Genomic DNA, 23356 nt, shown 5'->3' with positions numbered 1-23356 from the left:
GACAGGGTGCCCAGGACACCCAGGTGGCCACCTGACTGCGCCCCCTCCCTGCCCTCCACCCCCAGGCAGATCTGCTCTCAAAGCCAGGTTGGAGGTGGCTCCCCTGCCCCCCTGCTGAGCATCATCTGGCCCACATTCCAGTGCCCTGCCAGGCTGGCTGGCCTGTGACATCACAGCCGCTCCTGTCCCACTGCCCCTCTATTTCTGTGTTGATTTCTGCCCGGTCATGCACTGTGAGCCAAGCGCTGGGCTGCTCTCCTGGGTGGCCCTCCATGAAAGGCTGCAGGAGAGGCTTCTTACTGACCCGGGTTTGGAAAAACAAGAGGAGCTTGAGAGCAGGCTCTGCCTGAAGTTTCACCCAGCCAGGCCCAGGGGTTGCCAGGGACACAGTCCTCCAGTCCTCTCCACTTACCGGAAATCCAGGAAAACCTCGTGTGCCCGGCTGACCCTGAAAAGAGCAGGAGAGGAGTGAGGATGGGCAAGGAGGGGAGGAAACCAAAACTTAGTCCCTGGTTCATCTTGGCTCCCAGAGGATCCGTGGTTTCCCTCCCACTCCTCTGAGATCAGCCGTGGGAGACACCGGCTGGGAGGGCGGATGGAGAGAGATGGAGATGGACCACTGTAGGCAAATTCCTCCAGGGACTGGAGGTGGGGAAGGGAAAAGCGGGTGGCCAGCATCCTTTGGGCCTCTCTGGGAAGTGGTTCCCAGAGCTCCTCAGTGCCCGGACAGTCTGAATGTTGCATGTCAATAGGGGATGGAGAGCAAGGATGGTGAGGACTCGGGCCACAGCTCCCTGAACCCCTGGACTGTGATTGCTTAAGTCTTTCCACTGGATGGTCATTGCTCATGGCCACTTATCAACGGACTGTTTACGTATCAGCACTTGTCCTTTGGAATGTGTTTTCAGGCCCGAACAGGTGTGACTGCTCACTGTTCTCTCACCCTGGCTAACAGGGCTCTCCTGGCTGGGCAATCTCTGGCTCCGCCAATCTTTGTGGGATGCAGAGCCATCATGGTCATTTTCTCCAGGGTTGCAGAGGGCAACACAGAATGGTATTCAGGCTGCGGATCAGAAGCAGGTTCACTGGCCACAGCCCAGTGATTCAAGATCCAGATTCAGGATAAGGGAGAAGGGTAGAGGTTAGAAAAAGTCTGAGGCTGTACAGATTCAGGGTGGGGCTGGCTGATCAGAAGATCCAGGGTGATGGAGAACTAAGAAAACGGGTCCTGCCTCTCCCCTGCTCGAGAACCAGCAAACGCTCTCTTCTGCTCGCACATCATTCAAGGTCATCCTCAATCTAATCCCAATTCACCATCTTACTGAGCTTCTTTCCACCTCATCTTCCCATCCACCCTCTGCTCAGACACCTCAGTTTTTCACCTGCCTTTCCCTGGACGCAACATCCTCCACACAATTGGCTCTCAGCTTGGCGTCTCCCCTTGACTAAGAAGGCCCAGTCTCTTCCCAAGCTTGGGGTTTTGAGTCTGGCAGACTGAGTTCTAATCCTGTCTCCACCACCGAGGGGCTGTGTGACTCTGAGTAAATTGCTAAACCTCTCTGTGCCTCCATTTCTCATCTATAGGATGAGGATAACACTGTCAACTCCCAGAACAAAGCAAGGTTGCTTTTGATCCAATACACCTTTGGCTCGATGGAGGTTTGTCCTTGCCAAGTAGCCAAGTAGTCATTTCAGAAGCAGACCCTACCCAGAGGAAGATTTCTCTGGGTCCATCTGCTGTAAACCTGAAACATCGCCAGGCTGCTTGGATCTAACTTGAAGCTGTGGATGTGAGTGCCCAGAGGCCTCTGCTTGGGGGCATGGCTGGGTAGGATGGGGGTGCTGCCGTCAGGGTGGGTGCACTGGTCCTGCAGGGAGTGAGCTGCTGTATGCTGCGGGTGCAGGATGGGCTGGTGGCAAGCATCCAAAAGGGCAAGAGGGTGGAGATGCCACTCATGTACCAGAAGGGCCCCAGGCTTCACTCCTCTCAAGGATAAGTGATGCTAAGAATAGCCCTGAGGAGAAAACCCGGAAACCTCCCAGTGTAAACTTTCAGCTACGCTGAATACTGAGACGCCTGAAGAGAAGGTCAGGAGGAGACGATTCCAAGACACTTCTTCAAGTCCCACTCCGGATGATGTTTACATGATAGAAAGAATCACATGGTTTGCTAATTACAGAGCCGGCCCTGGTAGAGGACACAGCTCTCCAGCCCCGAGCCAAATCCGGGCTAACCAAGGCTTTTTCAAGGATCTTGGGAAGAATGTTGTCATTGACCAAATGGAAACTGGGACTCTCCTTCCAGGAGACGCTGAGCCTGGATGATGCCCTTGGAGAGGCTCGCGGCCGGCTTTTACTTTCCATCTCTTCACATCCCCGCGGAAGGTGAACATCTCTTCCAATGTTTATGGACTGGTCCTATGTATTTGTGAACTTTGCCTGTTTGTATTCTTTACCAGTAATTCCTACTATGTTGTTTATCTTTTCCTTACTGAGTTGAGTAAAGCTCTTTGTCAAGAAGAGTAACTGAGAGTCAGTGTGTTGCCAACATTCTTTCTAATTTGGCATTTCTCTTTTCAATGGTATATTTTCTGCCGTATGGACGTTCTATATTTATGTCGATAAACTTGCCAATCTTTTCCTAGGCTGCTGGGTTTTATGTCATGCTTTGACGAGCCTTCCTCTGTTCAGGATTATAAATGTTTGCTCAGGCTTTGTCCTTATAGTATAAGGCTTCATATTTTACATCTAAGTTTTTTTTTTTTTCCTCTAGCCAGGCCTGAGGCATGTGGAAGTTCATTGGCCAGGGATCGAAACTGTGCCACAGCAGTGACAACTCAGGATCCTTAACCACTACAGGCCATCAGACAACTCCACATCTAAGTATTTTTTTGTTTTTTTTTCCCCTCCTTTTTTTAGGGCCGCACCCTCAGCATATGGAAGTTCCCGGGCTAGGGGTCGAATGGGAGCTACTGCTGCCAGCCTACACCACAACAACTTGGGACCCGTGCTGCATCTTCGACCTACACTCACAGCTCACCTCAATCCACTGAGCGAGGCCAGGGATCAAACCCGAAGTCTCAGGGTTCCTAGTCGGCAACACCAGATCCCTCACCCACTGAGCAAGGCCAGGGATCGAACCCGCATCCTTACAGATACTAGTCAGATTCGATTCCACAGTGCCACAATGGGAACTCCAACATCTAAGTATTTTATTCATTTAAAATTTATTCTTTTTATTCTTTGCTTTTTAGGGCTGCACCCAAGGCATGTGGAAGTTCCCAGGCTAGGGGCTGAATCAAAGCTACAGCTGCCAGACTACACCACAACCACAGCAACACAGGATCCGAGCCATGTCTGCAGCTTACACCACAGCTCATGGCATTGCCAGATCCTCGGCCCACTGAGCGAGGCCAGGGATCGAACCTGCATCTTCATGAATACTAGTCAGGTTTGTTACTGCTGAGCCACAATGGGAACTCCTGAAATTTATTCTGGTATAACAAGTGAGGTAGAGATTCAGTTTTTTTTTTTTTAAAGCTTTTTTTGTTTTACCCTTTTCTAAACAGTTTGTCAATTGTCCCAGCATCATTTTCTGAACAGTCTATTTTCTCTTTCTGTTGTGAAATGGAGCCTTTATCATGGACCAAATTCCCAGCTGCATTTGGCTTTACTTCAGTTCCATTTGTTGTATTAATTCCTGTTTCTAGAACACGTTCTGGTATCTAGCAGAACTCGTCTCCTCCTCTCCTACCCCTTTACTCTATTTTGCAGAATTTTCCTGACATGCTCACAAGCTTTTCTTTTTTCCCAAAGAAAAGTGAATATCACTATTATTATTTTAGTATTATTATTTGTCTTTTTAGGGCCACACCCGCAGCTTATGGAGGTTTCCAGGCTAGGGGTTGAATTGGAGCTGTAGCCACTAGTCTACCAGCCAATGCGATGTGGGATCTGAGCTGCATCTGCGACCTTCACCACAGCTCATGGCAATGCCAGATCCTTAACTCACTGAGAGAGACCAGGGATTAAACCTGTGTCCTCATGGATACTAGTCAGATTCATTTCCGCTGAGCCATGATGGGAACTCTGAAATTGAACATTATTTTGTTAAACTCTTAACTCTATCCCCAAAACTCACTTTGTTAGGACTGTGTTAAAATGATGGATTATCAATTAGAGAAATCCATTCTATTCCTTGATTCCTGAAAGTGTTTTATTAAAAAATGAGGGTTGGATTTGGAAAAAAAAATGATGGATTATAGATTTATTTGTAGACTCATTTATGGATTAATGTTATAGCCTTCTACACAAGAACAAGGGACATAAGCTTTATGTTGCTAAAATCTCTCCCCTTAATTCAAGACTTGGGCAGAGAGGGTGCCAAGTGGATCCAGGATATTTGGAAGTGGATGCCTGTGTGTACGTCACCTTACTTCCTCCTGCCTGCATTTGTGTAGCTTAAAGCAACATCGACAAACTGCTGTTTCCTTTTTTTTTTTTTTTTTTCTTTGCCTTTTTAGGGCTGCTTCCATGGCATATGGAGGTTCCCAGGCTAGAAGTGTAATTGGAGTTGCAGTTGCCAGCCTACTCCACAGCCACAGCAATGCCAGATCTGAGCCACATCTGCGGCCTACACCACAGCTCACGGCAACGCCGGATCGTTAACCCACTGAGCAAGGGCAGGGATCGAACCCGCAACCTCATGGTTCCTAGTTGGATTTGTTAACCACTGAGCCACGAACTGAACTGATGTTTCTGGATGGAGAGATCCTCCGGGAACTCTCTCTTCCCTCCTATCTGAGCCCTGGAAGAGGGCCAGTCATGGATCTGCCTTATTTTCCCTCCCCCAGCACAAGTCAGTTCTGACTGCCTTTCAAACAAGACTTTGCGCTGGTAAATGTTGAATCACGGTCTGGGTTGGGGGAGAGCGGAGGAAGAGAGCCCTGCTTGGCGCAGCCTTTGCCAATTTCTGTAAATACTTCCACCGCAGCCCCCCCTGAAGCTTGCCACATGGTGCTGCTGAACACAGAGTTGGGACCGGGTGCATGACCCACCCTTGGGAGACGTGTCCACCGCTCTGAGCTCCAGCAGCAAATGGAGACCTAAACATCTCTGTATATTATAAGGATATGTCAAATCCCTCACTTTCAGATTAAACTCATCTTCTCTCCACCACTCCCACAAAATCGGCTCCTCCTTCTGGGGAAGGGCGCCACTGTGTGAGCTGTTACTCAAGTCCCAAACGTGGGGCCACCTCGAGCTCCTCCTCCCTCTTCCTCAGTCCCCATTTTTACCATCACTAAATTCTGTCAATTTCACCTGCAAAACATCTCACCAGACCAGTCCTCCCACCAGCGCCCCTGACTATGCTCCAGTCCAGGCTCTGACTATTCCAAAGGTCTTATAACCACCATGCCCCCCCTCCCCAGCCTCTTCTAAACACACTCCACGCTGTGGACCAGGGGAGCTTCTGAAACTGCAAATCAACCATGTCCCTCCTCAGATGAACACAACCCTGGGGATAAAGCCCAGACCCCTGAACATCATATCCTTCCCGACTGGGCTGTGCTCTCTCGCCAGTCTCTCCCTCATCATTCTTGCTCTTGCTTTGCTCTGGGAAGAACTTGCCTCATTTCTCCAGGAATTTATAGCAACCGCTCCTGCCTTGGAGGCTCAATGCTCCTCCCCAGCCTTGTTGCCTGGGGCCTCTGCTCCTCTGGGAAGTTACCTCTTCCTCCAGGAAGCCTTCGCTGCCTGGCCTCACCGCTAGTCATGTGCTCCCCTGTGTCCCCATAGCTCCCTAACCATCCCCAGCTGAGCGCTGACTGTACCATAGTCACTATGGGATACAGCTTCTCTCTGCAAAGGGGCAAGAAGTCAGGTTTGCATCGTCCCCAGGCACCTAGGATGCAGTAGGTAACCGACAAGTATTAATGGAATGAATAAACAAAGAAACACTTGGTAGGGTACCGACCTGGCATGGAGTGTCTCTATGAAGTTCAGATAGCTCCTCCTGGGCCACGAAAAGAAGCTGGGACCTCCGGGAAGGAACCAGCTCCCTTGAGAGGGAGGGTGTTTCCTAGTCCGCAGGGCACCTTCCTAGCCTCCGGCTCAGTTTAGTGGGGCGCCCTCCTCGGGCATCTTGACTCGTTGGAATGTGAACCACCTTAACCAAAGCACCTGATGGTTTCCCCGTTGCATGGACTGTTTATAAAGCTCCAAGAGAGGGGGTAGGTGGCCCCTGAGAGCGGCAAGGCTGGTTCTCATTAGCAGCATGTATTCCGGGCCCTTCCTGGCTGAGTGGAAAGCCACATGTTCTCCATCATCCGCGGCCGCAGAGGGCTTGCCCACTTGACCTCTACTCCTTAACTGCAATCAGCCCCTTTGCCTTCTGCGGTCCCCGGCTCTCCGCAGCTCCAGGCGGCTTCCTGCGAGGCGCTGAGGGGGTTGCCCTGGTGGCTAGGAGGGCTCAGCAGGGGTGGCCCCGGCCATCCGTCTGGGTGATGGTCACACACAGGCCAAAGTCAGAGGAAAAGCTTCCCCCTACCACCCACACAAAACTCACGGGGAGGAGGTTTTTTTTTTTTCTCCTTTAAAAAGGTAAATATCCTTTTTAAACAGTAGAGCTTAAAACATGGAAGGGGGTGTTGGGGAAAGAATGCTGGCTTTGGAATGAAGCCACCAGGGCCCATTCCGCCGCAGGCCAGTTATGAACCTGTTTCCCTCTCTGTGAAATGGGTTGGCAGGGCCTGTCTCACAGCTTCCTGGGGACACTGAAGAAGGCTGGCACCCATACGGGCTTTCAGCATAGGACCCTGCGGGTCTCCCAGGTGTCCGGCAGACGGAAGCTATCGCTGTTACTGGAACGGAAGGTAATTTTCACCACTGGAACCAAGTTTGGCACAGAAGGTATATTTATGTATCCCGGGCTGGAAGCAGGGGGAGCAGAGGCAAACCCTGCCCCCTGCCCCAGAGCACATTCTCCAGAAATGGGGCCCTTTCAACCACTTCTAGGGGGCCACTGACATGACTCTGCTGAAAGACGCTGCTTAGAGGCGGTGAGAGGAGCGGCGTAATCGAACATCTGTGGTCGTCTGCGAGGCAGAGGGTGGCCAGAGGGAAGGGCCCGTATTCTGTGTCACTCCCCTGTGCTTCTAACAGGCCCACCCCAGGCTCGGTCCTTGCTGCTGGAACCAGGGTGGGGCGTCTTTCTCTGTGACCCTCCCTTCTCCTAGTCGCCCCCTGTCTGGGTATCATCTTTGTCAGAAACACCTGGGTTCAGGGCATCCACGCCGTGGCTCCCCCATACATGAGGAGGCTTATAGCCCATCGAGCAGCAGCTGCACGAGCCCAGAAGCACAGGGGATGGGGCTGGCGGGCTGCTGCAGCAGCAGGGGTCAGAGTGCAGACTCTGAGCACACGGCCCGGGCTGTGGTCAAATCCCAGCATGGCCACCCTCTCTCGTGTGACCTGTGGCAAGACCCTGAACCTCTTCGTGCTTCACTTTTCTCAGCTACAAGGTGGAGGTGCTAACAGCACCTACATGTGGGGTTCGCGTGAGGATTAAGAGCTTCTAGGTGTGAGGGTCTTAGGATCCTGCCTGTCACAGAGTAAGTGCACGATCTGCCCTCAGTGCTGCTGCGTGCTCTGAGCTGGAGGAAACCTGTCTATGCAGCCCAGGCCCCTTCAACCTGCCTCCAGCCCAGATCCCCGACCTGCCCACCAGCCCTGCTCCTCAGTTCCTTCTTTTGGCTTCTTTCTCTGATCCCAGCTCTCACCACCGCCCCGCCCTGGCTGCTTAGCCATCAGGGACCCCCTCCTGGGATGTAGCTTAACAATTTGCTCTCCGACCCCACTCCCGTGTCCATGGGCCCAAGACTCCTACGTCCCCCTGAAGGCACGGGATGGGCAGCGGGCTTCATCCACCCACTGGGCTAGGCTCTGGGAGGCTGTGACCCCCGCTGTCACCACACACGGCGGGTCAGGAGAAGAGTGCAGCAGAGCATGGAGATCACAGACTGTTGCTGTGGGGGAAGCCCTAAGCGCTAGAGGTCCTGGGTTCTAATCCTGCCCCAGCCTCTATGTGTGGGATCCTGGCCAAGCCCCCTCCCCATGCCCCCAGGCCTCTGTTTCCCCTTCCAAGAGGGCTGTGTTAGACTAGCACGGAGGCCCTTTCCACCCTGACACTTGTGATTTTATTGAAGCCCCGTGGGTCAGACACTCTGAGAAAAACAACCAGTCCTCCTTCCCAGATTCATGATATCTTTCCGCAGCATCACCCACGCCCCCATTTTGGTCCCAGAGGAGGAAGCCTCTCTGATTTTCCCAAGCCCCCAGCCACTGCGGGGACGGTCGCGGGACCCAGGATCCAGCCCTGAGCACACAAAGGAGCCTTTTAGGGCTGATGTGGGTTGGGATCTGCCAAGACCAGGAGTGAGTGCCTGGGTCAGGAAATCTGGATGCTGAGTATCTGCTCAACAGGCTTCTGGAAACAAGGCTTGTCCCCCCAAAAGCTGGAGCACCCCTCTGGGGAGGAGCCAGCACCGTCTCCCTCGGCCTGGAAACAGCAGGGCCGCCTCATAGCTGCTGTCATCTTGTGGCTAGAAGGGAGGTCCTTGTGAACCCTCCCTAGAGGCTGTAATTAGGTATATTTAGTCAGGCCACTTTCTTTAGCATCAATAGCAGCACTGAGGCTGGCCTGGCTGACCACGTCCCCTGTGGTGGCCGTCACACCCAGGGGCACGGCCAGGACTTGTGCTCCCCACAACCCACCCAGCTGTTTTTAGGAACTCACCCATCCCTCCCTCCAGAAGGGCAAAAACCACTTACAGGGGGGCCACGGGGACCGATGATGGACATCCCGGCATCTCCTGGGGCGCCCTGTGGGGGCGAGAAAGAGGGAGGAGGGGGAGGGGGAGAGGGTGGGGAAGAGTAGAAGGGAGCAGCTGGCAGGTGGGGAAGGTGGAGAGGGCGAGGCTCAGGGGGAACCAAGAGCCAGAGGCCAGAGGAACAGAGCGGGGCAGAGGACGTGGAGGAAGATGCGGGACCCAGACGAGAGGAGACGCAAAGGGGACAAATGGAACATTCGGGAAGGATTGAGAAAGGCAGTGGGGGAGCAGGAGGAAAGAAGAGAGAAGGGATGTGAGTGAGAGCACACCATGTGGGGACCAGGGAAGGGGCGGTGGGACCCCAGGCCCGGAAGCCAAGCGGGAGAAGAGGATTCAGTGGGGTGATGGGCAGCACAGGGAGGAAGGGAGGGGGAGAGGGAGGGGCACTCAGCTCAGCCATGGCTGCTCAGGCCCCAGAGGCCTCCCCACAGGGCCTGGCTCAGCACGTTCCCCAGCCTGCCCCAGCTAAGCTTCAAAACCCTGGAGGTCTTCTTCCCGGGCCCCAAATGCCCACGCGGCTGCATACCCTGTGACTGGCGAGCGGCAGCAGCTGGGGGTAGTGCTGTGCTGCTGTAAACAGAGGGTGAGGACAAGACACACACTTGCTGTGTGGGCCCAGCAGCCCTGAAGTTGAAGATTGGAGCTGCCCTGGACTCCGAGCCCCGGTGTGAGAGTGACACAGAGGGGTTAAGTCTGGGGCAGAGTTTTCAGCCCAGAGAGGATGCTGGATGCTGGGCTGGGGGCTCAAAGTGCAATGCAGGGGTGGTCCAGCTGCCTAGATAAATCCGTGTGTGTGTGTGTGTGTGTTGGGGGGTGGGTGGGAGGGGTGGCAGAGGGAGAGTGAAGGGTATATGGAACACAGGTGGAGTTGACAGGTGATGCTCTAGCAGAAGGATCTAGACTGTGCCCGGCTGAGAGGAAGGCAGGATGCTGCTTTACACCAGGAGTCCACCCCTCCTGGCAAAGGGGATGCCCAGGGTCTCACTTTCAGGCCTTGCTCTGCCATCAGGGAACCTCGCTGAGCTCGCCACCCCCATACCTCCTCTGTGAAGGCGATGCTGAGCACGGCACTGCTGCCCTTATGGGGCAAGGGACAGAAATGCAATTGTAAAATGCCACGCCTCACACGCAGGTCAGGGGTGATTTCCAATTATTAACAGTTGATGCCATTGCGCTTATATAATAACTTTTATCCCAGGCAGTGTAGTGGGAAGGTTAGGAGTCAGATTGCTTGGGTTTGAAGCCCAGCTCTACTCCCCTCCTCCACCCAGCTGACCTTGGGCTACTTGACTTTTCTCTGCCACAGTGTTCTTATCTGTAATGTGGCACCTGTCTCATAGGGCAGATGGGAAAATTTTATGTGATAAAGTTTTAAAAGAATGCCCGGTCCACAAAGGGGCTAGCAAGTGTCTGCCTTTGTCCTTATATAGTTATTGTGTCCCCTGTCCTTCTCCTGGGTAGTTTAGGCCCCTGTGCGGGTGAGACCCACAGTCTTTCTTCCATGTAGAGGATAGCATAGCACAGTGATGAAGGGCCCTGCCTTGGAGTCAGGCATCCTGGGGTTCCTCTCCAGCTCTGTCACTTTCTGCTGTGTGACTTGGGATACAGTGACCTTGCCTCTCTGTGCTTCAGTTCCCTCTCCTGAGAATACTAAAGCCTCCCTGGAAGGGCTGTGTCAGTGTTAATTGGGAGATCAGAACGAAAACATTTAAAACTGCGCCTGACACAGTTGGTGCTTAACACAGGGGAGCTGCTATTATTCCTGTTGTCATCGTTATTTTGGAGGCGGGGAGACTGTTGCAGAAATACACACTGTGATGTCCAGGCAAGAAAGTGCCGAGCTGGTACCCAGAGGTCTGCTTCCAGCCTCTGCTCATCACTGTTGCTGTGCCACCTTGGCCAAGCCCCACGCCCTGCCTGGGCCTCGGGTTCCTCGTCTGTAGAGTGAGCTGGTTGGCTGTGTTCTCTCTCTAATCCCTCAGAACCCCCAGGGCTGAGGTTCCAGGATGGTATCTTGGGCTTCCTGGGAGCTCCACTCGACAACCCCAGGGGGCTCGCTGGGTGTTTCCGTGGGGCACTCTCTGGGGCAGCACAGGGTCCAAGCCTGAGGGACCAGGGAGGGGCTGGGGAGGGGTTAGAACCAGTGACACAAGATAGCACTTGGCGCTCTCCTCGCCTCTGGGAGGGTCACTGCCGAAGGCCAAAATCCCAGCCAAGAGCCCATATGCAGCCTCTGCGGGCCCAGGAGACCCCCTCTACCAGGGAAGCTGGGACTTAGCCCTAGAATCCCAAGACGCTGGATGGTGTGGAAGCTGTCAGGAAACCTGGCTGTGAGAGGCTGCAAGGGCAGTGCAAGCCAGGCTCACACACTCTACTCGGGCTGTGTGCCAGGAGGAGGGCTGGGATGGGGGGGTCTCTGAAAGCCCCCTAAGTGTCTGGGGGCGGGGTGGAGGCGGAGGCTGGGGCAGAGGCGTGGAGGGGACAGTGTGGACTCACCTTCTCGCCTGGTTGGCCCTTTGCTCCCTGGGGCAGCCACATGCAACACGGGGTGTGGGGAGGAGAGAGGGGAAGAGAAAAAAGAAAGGATGAGAAAGGCACACACACAAGAATTCGTGTTAATGGCACAAATGCCCGAACAAAAGAAATCACCGTGAAATAAGAAACAAAACAAAACACAGATGCAGACATACGACAGGTCCCGCCAGCGACAATCAGACAATCACAGTAAATGGGTGGCTATTGCCTCAGAAAATCGTCCGAGGAGCCGTGACCCCCAGCTGCCTGTCATGTGGGGGAGGGGGTGGGCGTGGGAGGGACCTTCCTCAAGAAGGTGCTATGAGGTGGAGTCTAGCTGGTTCTGAGGTCCAGCTGAACGCCAAGCACAACACTTTGCCAAGCTGGACGTGCCAGGAGTCGTTAGGGCCAGCCAGGCAAGACACGAGAGGGGACAGGGAGGAGTAGAGGACAGAGAAGGACACACACATCTGGGAGGATGGGGCATGGGTGGGTCCGGGATGCAGGGGAAACTGGGTAGTGACCAAGGGCCCCTGTACCCACAGTGCTGAGTGGACAGACAGACCGAAGCCCCCTCATCCACAGCAGCCAGTGGCGCCCCCTCTGGTGATCAAGGGAACAACTCAGGCATTTTGCAGCCTCCGCCCCCACCCCGCCCCCCGCCACCCCAGTCCCAGTCCTTACCAGGTGGCTCACGCCAGGACTCCTCCTGGGCAGCCAAATGGGCCCGTTGTCACATTTAAAATAGCACAAGCAGCAGGAAAGCACCAAAATGGTTTGAAAAGAGCTTTGTGTAGAAGGAAACGGGGAGGCCCCCTGTGGCTCCCCTACTGCCCCCATCACTGTGGGTCAGAACTAGGCTCAGATGGACACTTCCAGGGGGAGACACAGCTACAGAGCCCAAGGAGGAGGGCAGGGTCGGGGGCAGACGTGGAGGGACTGCTTTGCACATTACACAGACCCCTGAAGCCGACCTGTTAGGAGCAAGGACTTTGATGTCTGACAGTCAGATTGGGGATGAGACCCAAATCCACCTGAATCGTGGGCAACAGGAGTCTTGATGTGCTCCTTGAGAAACGGGATCCTGGAGGGCCAGGGTGGAGAAAGTGCCTGGCCCAGGGCCCCCAGTGGCGAGCCCCCGAGAAAGGCTGGCTACTCTACACAGGGAAGGACCCAGTGACAGCTTGAGCGGGGGTGGCTCAGGGTGTGCAATGAGAGAACTGAAGCAGAGAGACAGGGCCGGGCAGGAATTCCACAGGGCTGGGGTCTGGAAAGTGGCGGGAGAGCCACACGTGGGGTGGCCCAGGGCTCCCAGCCTCCACTTCTTGGGTGGGCCCTGGGGAGCTCAAAGCCCTGCGACATGGAACGCTTGTCCTGAACCTCTGAAACATCCCAGGTTCTGGGCCCAGGGCTGTGGCTTCATCTAAGGATCAGACCCTCCTTGGAGCTGTGATGCCAGTGGAGGGGGTGGGGGAAGGAGTACCACTGTTGGGGTCAAGAGCACAGGTTTAGAGTCAGCTTGTCTGGATTAAAGCCTGGTGATTAGCCACTTCCTGGACTGGTGACCTTGGGACAGATGCTTAATATCCATGCCTCAGTTTTCTCATCTGAACAATGGGTGTGGACAATGCCCACCCTGCGTGGTTCTGGTGAGGACCGAATGAGCTGATGTGTGTAAGGTCCACAGCTCAACGCCCAGGACACAGGTAGCACATTCAAGTGTTAGCTATGATCTGGGGCCTTTTCTCCAAGCACCAGGCTCACACCAGGCCAGGAGACTCACACAGGATGCCATTCCCAGTCTTAAGGTCAACCCAGCCCAGGAGGTGAGGTTATGCGGCAGAGCACATGAGTGACATGGAAGGATGGCACTGGGCTGGTCAGGGGGCACCTGAGGCTGGTGGCTGGTGGGGAGTTAGAGGTCAGATGGGGAAAGGATCTCGGGCCACGTCCTGGACTAGGCTGGGGGTGGGGAGGCTGGCGTGTGGCCATCACTGCGTTAGGCTGCCACCAAGCACCTATGCTGCCCTTGCTAGACCCCTGGATGCTGGAAGCCACCAGGAAAAACCCTGGTGCTGGAACCTCCAATCCTAGGGCCGAGCTCCCAATTCTGAGATACATGCTCCCAAGGAAACGTTCCCTTTTGCCATCTTAGTTTTTCAGTAAGAAACCTTACACATTTTAACTCCCGGCCTCCAGGGGGAGGATTTGGAGGCACTGCCTGGAAGCAAGCTCTGTCTACACCATCTTCTAGCCTCTGTCTAGGGAAGATGCCTCCAGATGCTGGCTCCACTGCCATTTCTACATTTCTTGCAAACTTTCCTGCTTTTGCTGGGGGATGCAGGCAGGAGAAGCTAAAAACCTAAGGGTGAGCTGCCAGCCTCAGGCGGGGGGGTACAGAGGGGTAGAGTGGGCGGGAGTCCTCAGGAGTGACTGGCATAGAGCTTTACTCATGTGCGGCTTGGACTTTTTCTTTGCCACTGCGGCCCTCTGGAGAGTAAAGCTGTACTGTGTAGGTCGCAGACGTAGCTTGGATCCCGCGTTGCTGTGGCTCTGGCATAGGCTGGCAGCTACAGTTCCGATTAGACCCCTAGCCTGGGAACCTCCATATGCTGTGGGGACGGCCCTAAAAAGACAAAAAGACAAAAAAAAAAAGAAAAAAGGTCTGAAGAATCAGAATAAAACTTTCCCCATCTTCTTGTGCATCTCTCTCTGAAGCTGACCCTGGGCGGCTGCGGCGGAAGAGAGGGGTCCGACCCCCTCCTTGGGGTGGGGCAGGCAACGCCTCACCATGGTGTGCAGGACAGGCCAGCGTGGGGAAGCAAGCCACGGCCACCCGAGCAGATACAGACGCCCCAACTCACCACACGTCCGGGCATCCCAATGGCACCTTTGTCCCCCTGATGAAGGAGGCAGAAACAATTAGATGAGGCTGGAACCGGGCCAGCATGTGAGGGTTCCCGTGGCTAGCTACCCACCCAAGACCTGGTTTGCAGGAGCCCTTGGGATGATTCCCAGGCGTCAATGATCCCCAGCTCCTTCCCAGGCCCTCTGTCTGTGAAGGATACCAACAGAGCCCTGCCCCTCCCCGCCGCCACCCCTAGCACTAAGAGTGGCGCCATGTGGATTCAGCCCCATCACGAGTTTCAGCCGCTCAGAGGGAACCGCTTTGTTTTGCAGCCAGGGGTTACTTCTCCCTCTGGAAATCTGCTTATTAAATTCTGTTCCTCCCCTTTTTGGTGGAGAATATTTTTTTGCAATCATATGTGTGCAGACGCATAAAATCTGGGGTGGGGCTTGGGGTTTGCCGGGAGCCTGGAAAGGACAAAAAGCAAGAGGGGCTGAAAATCAGATGGTGTTTGACCTGACCGCCTGGACAGGAGAGACCTGGGTGTGTGGGTTCCCCTTGAAGGGTGGGCATTTCTGGGGTGATGCTATGTCTGCTGAGCCCACTTAGGCAAAATGCCTTGAGGGGCGATCAGCATCTCAAGACGTACGTGGATGCACCAGGGAAGAGCAACCAGCTCAGAATTAGGCTCCTCTTAGGGGTTCACTGTCAAGACTGACCAGTGTCTTTAGTAAAGCATTCGACTTTGGGGAAGAGCGACAGGGATGCAGCAAGTGTTATAAGCATGGATCTGTCTCCTGAACATCCCTGAGCATCCTTATCTCTCTCCGGGGGCTGCTGGGAGGATGCCACGAGACAGTGGCTCCAGAAAGCTAAGTCCAGGTGCCTGGCTCCCCGTGAGTGCTGTGTCAACTGCACCTACATGGAGCAAGCCCAGCACGGCCACTGGCAAGTGCCTTTTATAAGCATGTGTGTACTTGGCGCTTTTGCATTTCACAAGGGGCCAGCGTCGGCGAATCCTTTTGTGGGTCACTCCGAGGTCCCTTCACGTGGAAATATGAACAGGACTGTGACCCCTCCTGCTGAGGACGCTAGGCCTGCTGGTCATCGGCTGTGACCTCCCGGCAGCGCACTCGTTCTTGGGCTTTTGAATGATATTGCAGGACGTGTGTTTTGGTTCCTCTTCATTTCTTTTTTAAAACTAATGGTCTTAGCAGTCCCAGCCATAAAATGCTCAGGTTAGGGACAGGCACGGAATGGCCAGAGATTGGAAAGCCTGTGTGGCAGCCCCTGCTCTGCAAATTGCCCCCAAATGCTTTTTAAAGGTGGACGTTGTGAGAAAAAAAAAGCAATGTCTGCCCACATTCCTCTAGTCATCTGATTTTTTCCCCTCCTTGGATTTCATGGGACCGAGTCTGTCCCAACTGTCCTCCTTGCTCCAGGGCTTGTTCTCGCTGGGAGAGTTTTCATTTTCAAGGCTAAACATTCTCCCACATGCATTTCATTAAGGAAGTCATTGCTGGACAAGAATTCTAGAAGCTGATGGTTTAGTCAAAAGGTTGCAGTGTAATTCCTGTCTAGAAGAGGAGTAATTGGGATAAGAGGGATGGATGCACAGAAGGCTCTGGAATCCAATGGATGTGGCCTCCAGGGCAGGGACGGATGGCGGCCTGGCTCCCCCTCCACGCCCACGTCAGCCCTCTGGTTGGCTACAGCATCTTGCCCGAGCCACTACCCATCCAAGGCCTCACGGTACCCAGTACACAATGCAGTTCCACCCCACAGAGAAATGTCTTTGAAAACTTTAAGGACGGTACTCCTGTTGCACACGGACCACAGGAAACAGCAGTGGGGGATGGCGTGTGATAATACAGGGCCTCCTAATGGGTCTACACCTGAAGACTGAACAATCAGACAAGCTATTTTACCTCTCTCTGCTTCCTTATCTATAAAATGGGCACAATAAAACCCATTTCATTAGGTCAGTGAGCAACTCAAATGTCTGAAGAGGGATGAGCATAGTGCCTGGCACCTATTGTAAGGTCTCAATGAGAGATGGCCATTAGTGCTGTTTCCACTTTTGTTCCAAAGCCCCCATGGTTACTCGATCCAGCCTCGCTAGCACTCAGAAATGGGAAGTGGGTGGAGAAACAACATTTTTGCATCTGCTCTTACTAGAGGGCAGAGCACAAAGCAGGGACCGAGGTCTTTAACTAAGCTGGTTTGCAGGAGGCCACCCAGCAAGCCAGGGGGCTGACTCCCTGCTTGGCCCTCCAGCCCTCCCTCCTAGGGCCACCAGTCTGGAAGTCAGATTGAGCCCTGGAGGGGTCTGCATGCAGCCATTTGCCTACCTGGCACCCCAGGAAAGGTGCCAGGGAGCTTCACCCTCAGCTTGAAGGTGAAGATGCTTGAAAGCGGCCTCCCATCCAGATACACCCAGAGGAAAGCAGCCATCCCACCTTGCCTGTCCTTGGACTGAGAAAGAGCCCGTGAGAGAGATGCAAAGAGAAAAAGAAAACAAAGGCCACTTACCGGGAGGCCAGGTCTTCCAGCGGGACCCTGAAATAAAGGAGGAAAGAGTGACTTTTAGGAAGGTCAGGGTAGGGTAATAGCCAATGGTTGCACAGTCCAACCAGCTGTGTGACCTTGGAGTCTCTTGCTTTCTATGAGCCTCTGTTACTTTATGAACGAAATGAAGAGAAGGCCTGAGTCACTAAGCTTCCTTTCAGTTCAAGGACTGATTGACTGACTGACTGACTGATTGATTATTCATTCATTCATTCATTCATTCATTCAGAAAAGCAGTAGCAAGGGTCTCTTCTATGCCAGGCCCAAGGTAAGCATAGGGAACAGAAAGGCAAGACTGTCCCTTCTTGTCTGTCCTTCACAACTCCAGGATCATCAGGGCTCTGGGCCTCAGTATCCCACATGCCACCCCTCCATGTGTGCTGGCTCTGACCTGCTCCAGGGCCCGAGGGGGTGGGCCTTGGTCTTCCCTGTCCTGTCACATAGGGAAGCCAGATGGCTGCTCTAATGGCGCCCGTCTGCCTGGGACACTTCTGCTGGGCCTGCCCCATCTGAGCCAATGGACCATGACCATGGAGCAGGGGTGCCTCCCCGGAGGGCCTCTTGTCCTCAGTAGGGGTGGGGAGGGGGCACTGGGACTTCCTTCTTTGAATATCTCCAACCAGCTTCAGCTGGAGGTGAGGCAGAAAGCTGGACCCCACCATGTGTGGGGTCCTGTGTGGCTCCAGGAGCCTGTCTTCACCGACCACAGCCATGTCTTTCTCAAACCCTTTATTTATAACCCTGGGACTCGTGCCAAGCACAATTCTGGTGGAGACTAAAGACTCCATATGATAGATCTGAAATCCCATTGAAAAGAGGAAAACATTCAACCAAATGTTGACCGTATAGTTACTCTCATGGCAATATGCGTACGAGGGGGCCCAGGACCCAGGCAGGTTATGAGAAAGTCATGTCTTTTTTGCTCTGGTCCCCACCTCCAGCTGGATCAGATATAAGAGGGTGGCAGAGAGACGGCTCTAGGAGCTGCCTCGTGGGGTGTCATGGGGTGCCTTGTAGAGCAGGAGGACCACCTGGAGACAGCTTCTGGAACCAAGCTCCCACCCTGGACAGCACCTGGGTTCCAGAGAGATGGGGTCTTGGTAAGGGAGAAGCAGGTTTTCGGTGAAGAGCAGGGCTCTGGAGTCATCCCGCGTGGCTGTCACGAGTCGGTGACTTTAGACAAGTCGCCTGGCCTCCCTGCATCTCCGTTTCCTCATCGTGTAAATGGGAGAACAACCATATCCACCTCTCAGGATTAAATGAGCTAATGTAGGGAGAGCACTCAGGACGGGCCGGCCGGGAGCAGGCTCTGAGCATTGTCATAGAAGAGACCAGGGCTGGGGGGAGGTGTATGTCCCTCCTTCCAGAAGCTCTGCCTCAGGGGTAGTTTCTCTCCTTCTGGACATCCTGCCCTTCCCATAAACCCTCAGCAGCACCGGGATGCCCAATGGGGGGACAAGTCCATCCGCTGCAGGGCTGGACCTGCAATGCAGGCAGCATCAGGAACAATGCCCTCTACCCCATCCTTTGTTCCTGAGGATGTCCCCGAGGCAGGGGTGCAGTGACAACCCCCACAGAGACCCAAGCTCGGGATCTCGGCCCCATGGGCACAGGACTCAGGCCTCCACTCTGCTGGGTGTGCCCCTAGGGCCCTAAACCATAAGCTCAGGAGGCAGGCAGGGCACTTTCAGTTTTGTTCATGGATGTGTCCCCAGTGCCTTAAGGAGTGCTGAGCTCTTAATAGGTCCTTAATTCACAGTTGTGAACAAATAAACCTGAGGGCAGATATCACGAACCTGGGAATGCAGCCTCCTTCCTTCCCAGCCCTACCAAGACAGCCTGGGCACCCAGTGTTCTCAAACCAGAGCTTGTCCCTTTTCCTGCCACTTCTAAGTGCTGTCAGGGATGGGCCAGCAAGGGATGGTCACCTCCCTCCCATTCCAGGAGGCAGGTGGGCCGAGGAGGGTTCCCAACTCCACAAGGGGGTCTAATCTGGATAGGGACAGAAGGGGCAATTTACTAACATCATCTGCACAAGAGAGGAACTTCTCTATGGTCTAAGCACCAGCAAAAGCAGTGCTTCACCCAACCTCCAGGGATGTTCTGACCTCACTGCAGCCCGACTTTTGCAACAACTCTGCTTTCCTCTTTGCTCTGCCCACCAGGAAGCTCAAAGCCGAGTCCACATGAGGTTGTGGTGTCACCAGCCCTGCATCCCCTGCTTTCCTGCCCTTCTTCTCCATGCACTCCCTCTGTTGCTTCCTCATCTAGTTTGTGCATCACTCAAAAATGTTCCTTGGGCAAAGTCAGGGTAGAAATAAGATGAAATAAATGAATTTTTGAATGAAATAAAAATTAAAGTCTTGTCAGAGTCTTTGGGAATTATCTAGGGAAGCCTTTTGTTTCTAGAATTTAAATGAGTTAATATATTCTAAACGGAAAAATTATACACACATACATACGTATGTATACATACACATACACACATATAATAATACATATTTTCCTCACAATACCTGAAGCAGATACTACTACCACCCTATTTTATAGGTGAGGAACCTGAGGCACAGAGAGGTAAAGTAAATTACTTAAGGTTGCACAGCTAGAGGTGGCAGAGCCAGGATTTGGACCCAGGCGGTCTAACTCCAGAGCCCCTGCTTGCAATCACTCTATTACACTATCCATAAAAGCACAGCAGCGCCTAACACAATGTAAGGGTTAGCTAGTATTTCAGCAAGGATCACATTCAACCAGGGCTGTCAGCTGGATATCATATTTTTTCTTTTCTTTTCCTTTTTTGCTTTTTAGGGCTGCACCCTTGGTATATGGAGGTTCCCAGCCTAGGGTGGAATTGGAGCTGTAGCTGTTGGCCTACACCACAGCCACAGCAACGCAGGATCTGAGCCATGTCTGAGACCTACAGCACAGCTCACAGCAAAGCCGGATCCTTAACCCACTGAGCAAGGCCAGGGATTGAACCTGCGTCTTCATGGATGCTAGTCAGATTCGTTAACCCTAGCCACGATGGGAACTTCTATCATATTTTTCTTATATTCTTTCAGAGAAAGAGACATCCATACTTCCCTTGGTCATCTGTTTCAGTCTCACAGTTTCCATAATTAAGAAACTCTCTCCTAAATTTAGTGTGGGAATAGCCAACATCTGTCAGCTTGAGTGCAGACTTCAATGGATTGGTCGTGACTGAGAAAAGTATTCTGTTAAGAAACTTAATTGATTAGCAATGTCTGCCGTGGGCAGGAGTGGGTGCAGTGGTAGGTACAAATTTTCTATCTATCAGATGATTCCTGCTGCTGCTTAAATCCATCCTGGGCACTGGTTGTCCTTGTGCCCACAGGAACTAGAGTACAGGGTCCCCCCAGGAGGTGCCCCTGAGAAACACCCAGAGAGTGACAGACAGGCGTTGTGACAGCTGCCACCTCCCTCTCTCTGGCTCTGGCCTGCGGCATTCTTCCTTTGCACGAAGCAGAGAGAACAGGCTAAGGGGTGATTCCCACCCTGGCCAGCTTCCCACGTCCTCCTCATCCTGCCTTCTGGTTTCAGCCAGATTTGAGTGAAGATTCAGACCTCTTCTGTGTCAGGCTAAGAATTCGAGAAAGCTCCTTGAGCTCCTCTCCCTGGCTCCTTGGCTCTGGTGGTGGCTGGGCAGGCAGGGGATGGGGAAGGGCTCATATCCACCCGGTCTTTGGCTCCCACACTGCAGAGCCCCCAGCGGTGACAGCGCCCTCCCAGGAGGGAAACGGCTGTGGGGTGAGGCCAGCAGGAGCTCTCAGGACGCTGTGTTCCTGGTGAGGGCAGCCCTCAAGTCAGGCAGGGACCCAGCCCTGACTTGGGTTAGTCTCGAGGGCCTGGCCCTGGGGACATCCAACATGCGGAAGGCCCCGGGAGAGGGGGAGGAGAGGCCTCTTTTTGGCTTTTTCAAAAAAAGAAGGGGAAAAAGAGCCCATTTCCAGCAGGTGGTCTGTCGAAGTTTGCGACGGCAGAGTTTATTTTGGAAGATTGATGACAGGAATTGAGATCTGACATCCACAACACGCAAGATAAATCGTCCCTCCTCCTTTCAGGGAATGACACGATTTTCCTCTTTCTGTGCAGAGAGCGAGCAGGGCAGGGTTGTCAGCGTGGGTTCAATGCGCCTTTCAGGACACGGATGGAATGGAGCACCGCGGTCTCATTACCAGCTGGGGCGGCAGCTCTCGCCAGTGCAGATCAAGAGGAGGACAGCTATGGAAATGACTTCTCTGAGGACGGGACGCCGATAGGGCTGCTTTCAGTATCCCTGAGAAAGATCTGATGCGGAAGGCTGGGCCCTTTCAACTCCAATCCCCAGCTCCCCAGGCGACCTCTGGGTCTTTTGTTGGGATATCAAATGCTGTCCCCAGAAGACACGCTCCTGTTCTCTGCATCCATTACTTCGGGGGGACAGTCTCCTTGGGCTCTTCTCAGGTTCTCTGGAAATGGCTCAGCTCCCTGGCCCTGCCCTGGGCTTTAGGGGTGACGCCAGGGGAAGGAGCCTGACAGGCTGCCTCTAATTTGTGTTGTTTCCCAATATAAGCCACTGACATCACTCTTTTACATAAAAACACCACTGCCACCACCACCACCAATCACTTGCCCAAAGTGACTTGGCCAGATGGAGCTGCCCACACGGTGGAGTGGACACCAGGTCCTCAGAGCGTCCACACTTAGAGCTGCCCACCAACCCGTTTACCCAAAGAGCAGAAGGCCTTTCAGGACCAGACCTGAGTGGAGATGATCTCTTTCTTCTTTCTAATACCTGGTGCTTCTTTGACTCCGCTTGCCTCTTTGGGGGACAAAGGAGGAGGCTAACAATGAGGCAAGCCAGCCTTTCAGGCTGCAGCTGGGATATGCCCTGTCCTGGGCACCACCTCGGTTTCGCCCTGGACGGCGCAGAGGTGGATGGAAAGCAAAATGACAGCCAAGTCAGCCTGCTGCAGGGACCCTGCAGACTTCAGCGGAGGGTGTCGGGGGCCCAGTCCCCCCACTCGGGGCCCAGTTACCAGCAGGGAGCAAGACCTTTCAGGTGTGCAAGACCAGGCTTCGCTGGAGTACTTACAGGAGGTCCTGAAAGAGAGAGAAAAGGCCAGGGTCAGTGTTGCTGCCATTAAGGCTGCCTCGGAAGCTGTGTCCAAGAACTCTTCCGCTGAGGAGTTTCCATGTGGTCTCTGAAGTTTGTATTTTCCTGGCCCACTTTTACCAATATTGTCTCTTCCCCCTTTATTTCATCCCCATGTTTTCTTTTCTTTTTTTTTTTTTTTTTTTTTGTCTTTTTTGCCGTTTCTTGGGCCGCTCCCACTGTATATGGAGGTTCCCAGGCTAGGGGTCTAATCGGAGCTGTAGCCGCCAGCCTATGCCAGAGCCACAGTAACGCGGGATCCAAGCCACGTCTGCAACCTACACCACAGCTCACGGCAATGCCAGATCCTTAACCCACTGAGCGAGGCCAAGGATCGAACCCGCAACCTCATGGTTCCTAATCGGATTTGTTAACCACTGAGCCACGATGGGAACTCCTCATCCCCATATTTTCATCACTGGATGAGAAACCCAGACGTCTGGGCCTCAGGTGCAGCTGGGCTCAGGCCCTAGATTCCCGTACAGTCCCATCCACACCTCAGTTTCCCAGCCCACAAAATGGGCTCCATGGAACCAGCCCTGGCTCGGGCACACAGTGTCTTTGCTGAACCCAGGCTCTGGGCACTCAGGCACTTTGCCAAAGGTCAGAAGTGTAACAGAACCTAAAGAAATTGCAGTTATGAGCAAGCTCATCATCCCGTCCATGCTCCCATGAAACGCAATGGAAAATAGGCAGGAACTCAGGGGCACAAGGAGGCTTCCCACTGGGTTGGTTCCCTGGCTGATGTGTATCGGGCCTGTCCTGGTTTCTGTTAAGCTGTGAGTCAGGCTCTCTGCCCTCCTGGGTCTGCTGCCCAGTCCCGCTTTCTCCCCCACCCCTGCCACCTCTGTGCCCCCCCCACTCCTCCCTCCTTTCTTTCCTCCTCAGTGGGGCCATCTCCCCCCCACCCCACAGGCCTCAGCAATAGCCCTATCTCATTACTGACCACAACTGAGAATTAAATGTCCGGTAAAAGCGGCAGGAGGATGGGTTGGGAGGTTTAATGAGAGAAAAAGCAGCAGCCGAAAGATAGTGAACTGAAAGGCATTTCTGCAATCGTGAGTCACAAAACCCCCAGGGCCCGTGGGATTCCCAGCTGGGCCCCCAGGCGTCGGCCCAGCCCCCTCCTGGTGACCTGGCCACGTTAACACAGCTGCTACTCCTGTCGCTTCTTTTATGCTCGGCCAATAAAGGCTCCTTTAAGTTTCCTCTTACTCCTCACGTCCCAAAGCCGGCGTCCTTCCCTCTGCCTTCATCTGCTTACTTCTCAGTCCTGGTCCCCTTCCAGGAGGAAACAGCCTCTTTCATGCTGGCCCCTGTCAAGCCGTCATATTAAGGGGGGAGCAAAATGTTTTAAATTTAAAAAAAGAGTCAAGAGGT

At 53.8% G+C, this 23356-nt stretch overlaps 1 protein-coding gene across 14 annotated transcripts in view; it reads right to left on the bottom strand.

The window, feature by feature from the left end:
- The window catches only part of COL13A1 (collagen type XIII alpha 1 chain), a 166314-nt gene that overhangs the window by 74441 nt on the left and 68517 nt on the right, over positions 1-23356 (bottom strand). For 12 of the 14 annotated variants that reach the window (XM_013990416.2, XM_013990414.2, XM_013990419.2 and 9 more), the window contains exons 3-8: positions 21917-21924; positions 16786-16812; positions 14270-14305; positions 11388-11414; positions 8833-8883; positions 413-448 (exon numbers count right to left, since the gene is read on the bottom strand). In XM_013990416.2, coding sequence (XP_013845870.2) covers positions 413-448; positions 8833-8883; positions 11388-11414; positions 14270-14305; positions 16786-16812; positions 21917-21924 — 185 coding nt within the window. The remainder of the gene's footprint in view (positions 1-412; positions 449-8832; positions 8884-11387; positions 11415-14269; positions 14306-16785; positions 16813-21916; positions 21925-23356) is intronic. The other 2 variants (XM_013990417.2, XM_021072423.1) reach the window with 1 other exon arrangement.

This window comes from Sus scrofa, chromosome 14 (genome assembly GCF_000003025.6).
Source record: "Sus scrofa isolate TJ Tabasco breed Duroc chromosome 14, Sscrofa11.1, whole genome shotgun sequence".
NCBI classification, from domain to species: Eukaryota; Metazoa; Chordata; class Mammalia; order Artiodactyla; family Suidae; genus Sus; species Sus scrofa.
The sequence above is the reverse complement of the archived record's forward strand: the minus strand, read 5'-3'. Positions and strand labels throughout refer to the sequence as shown.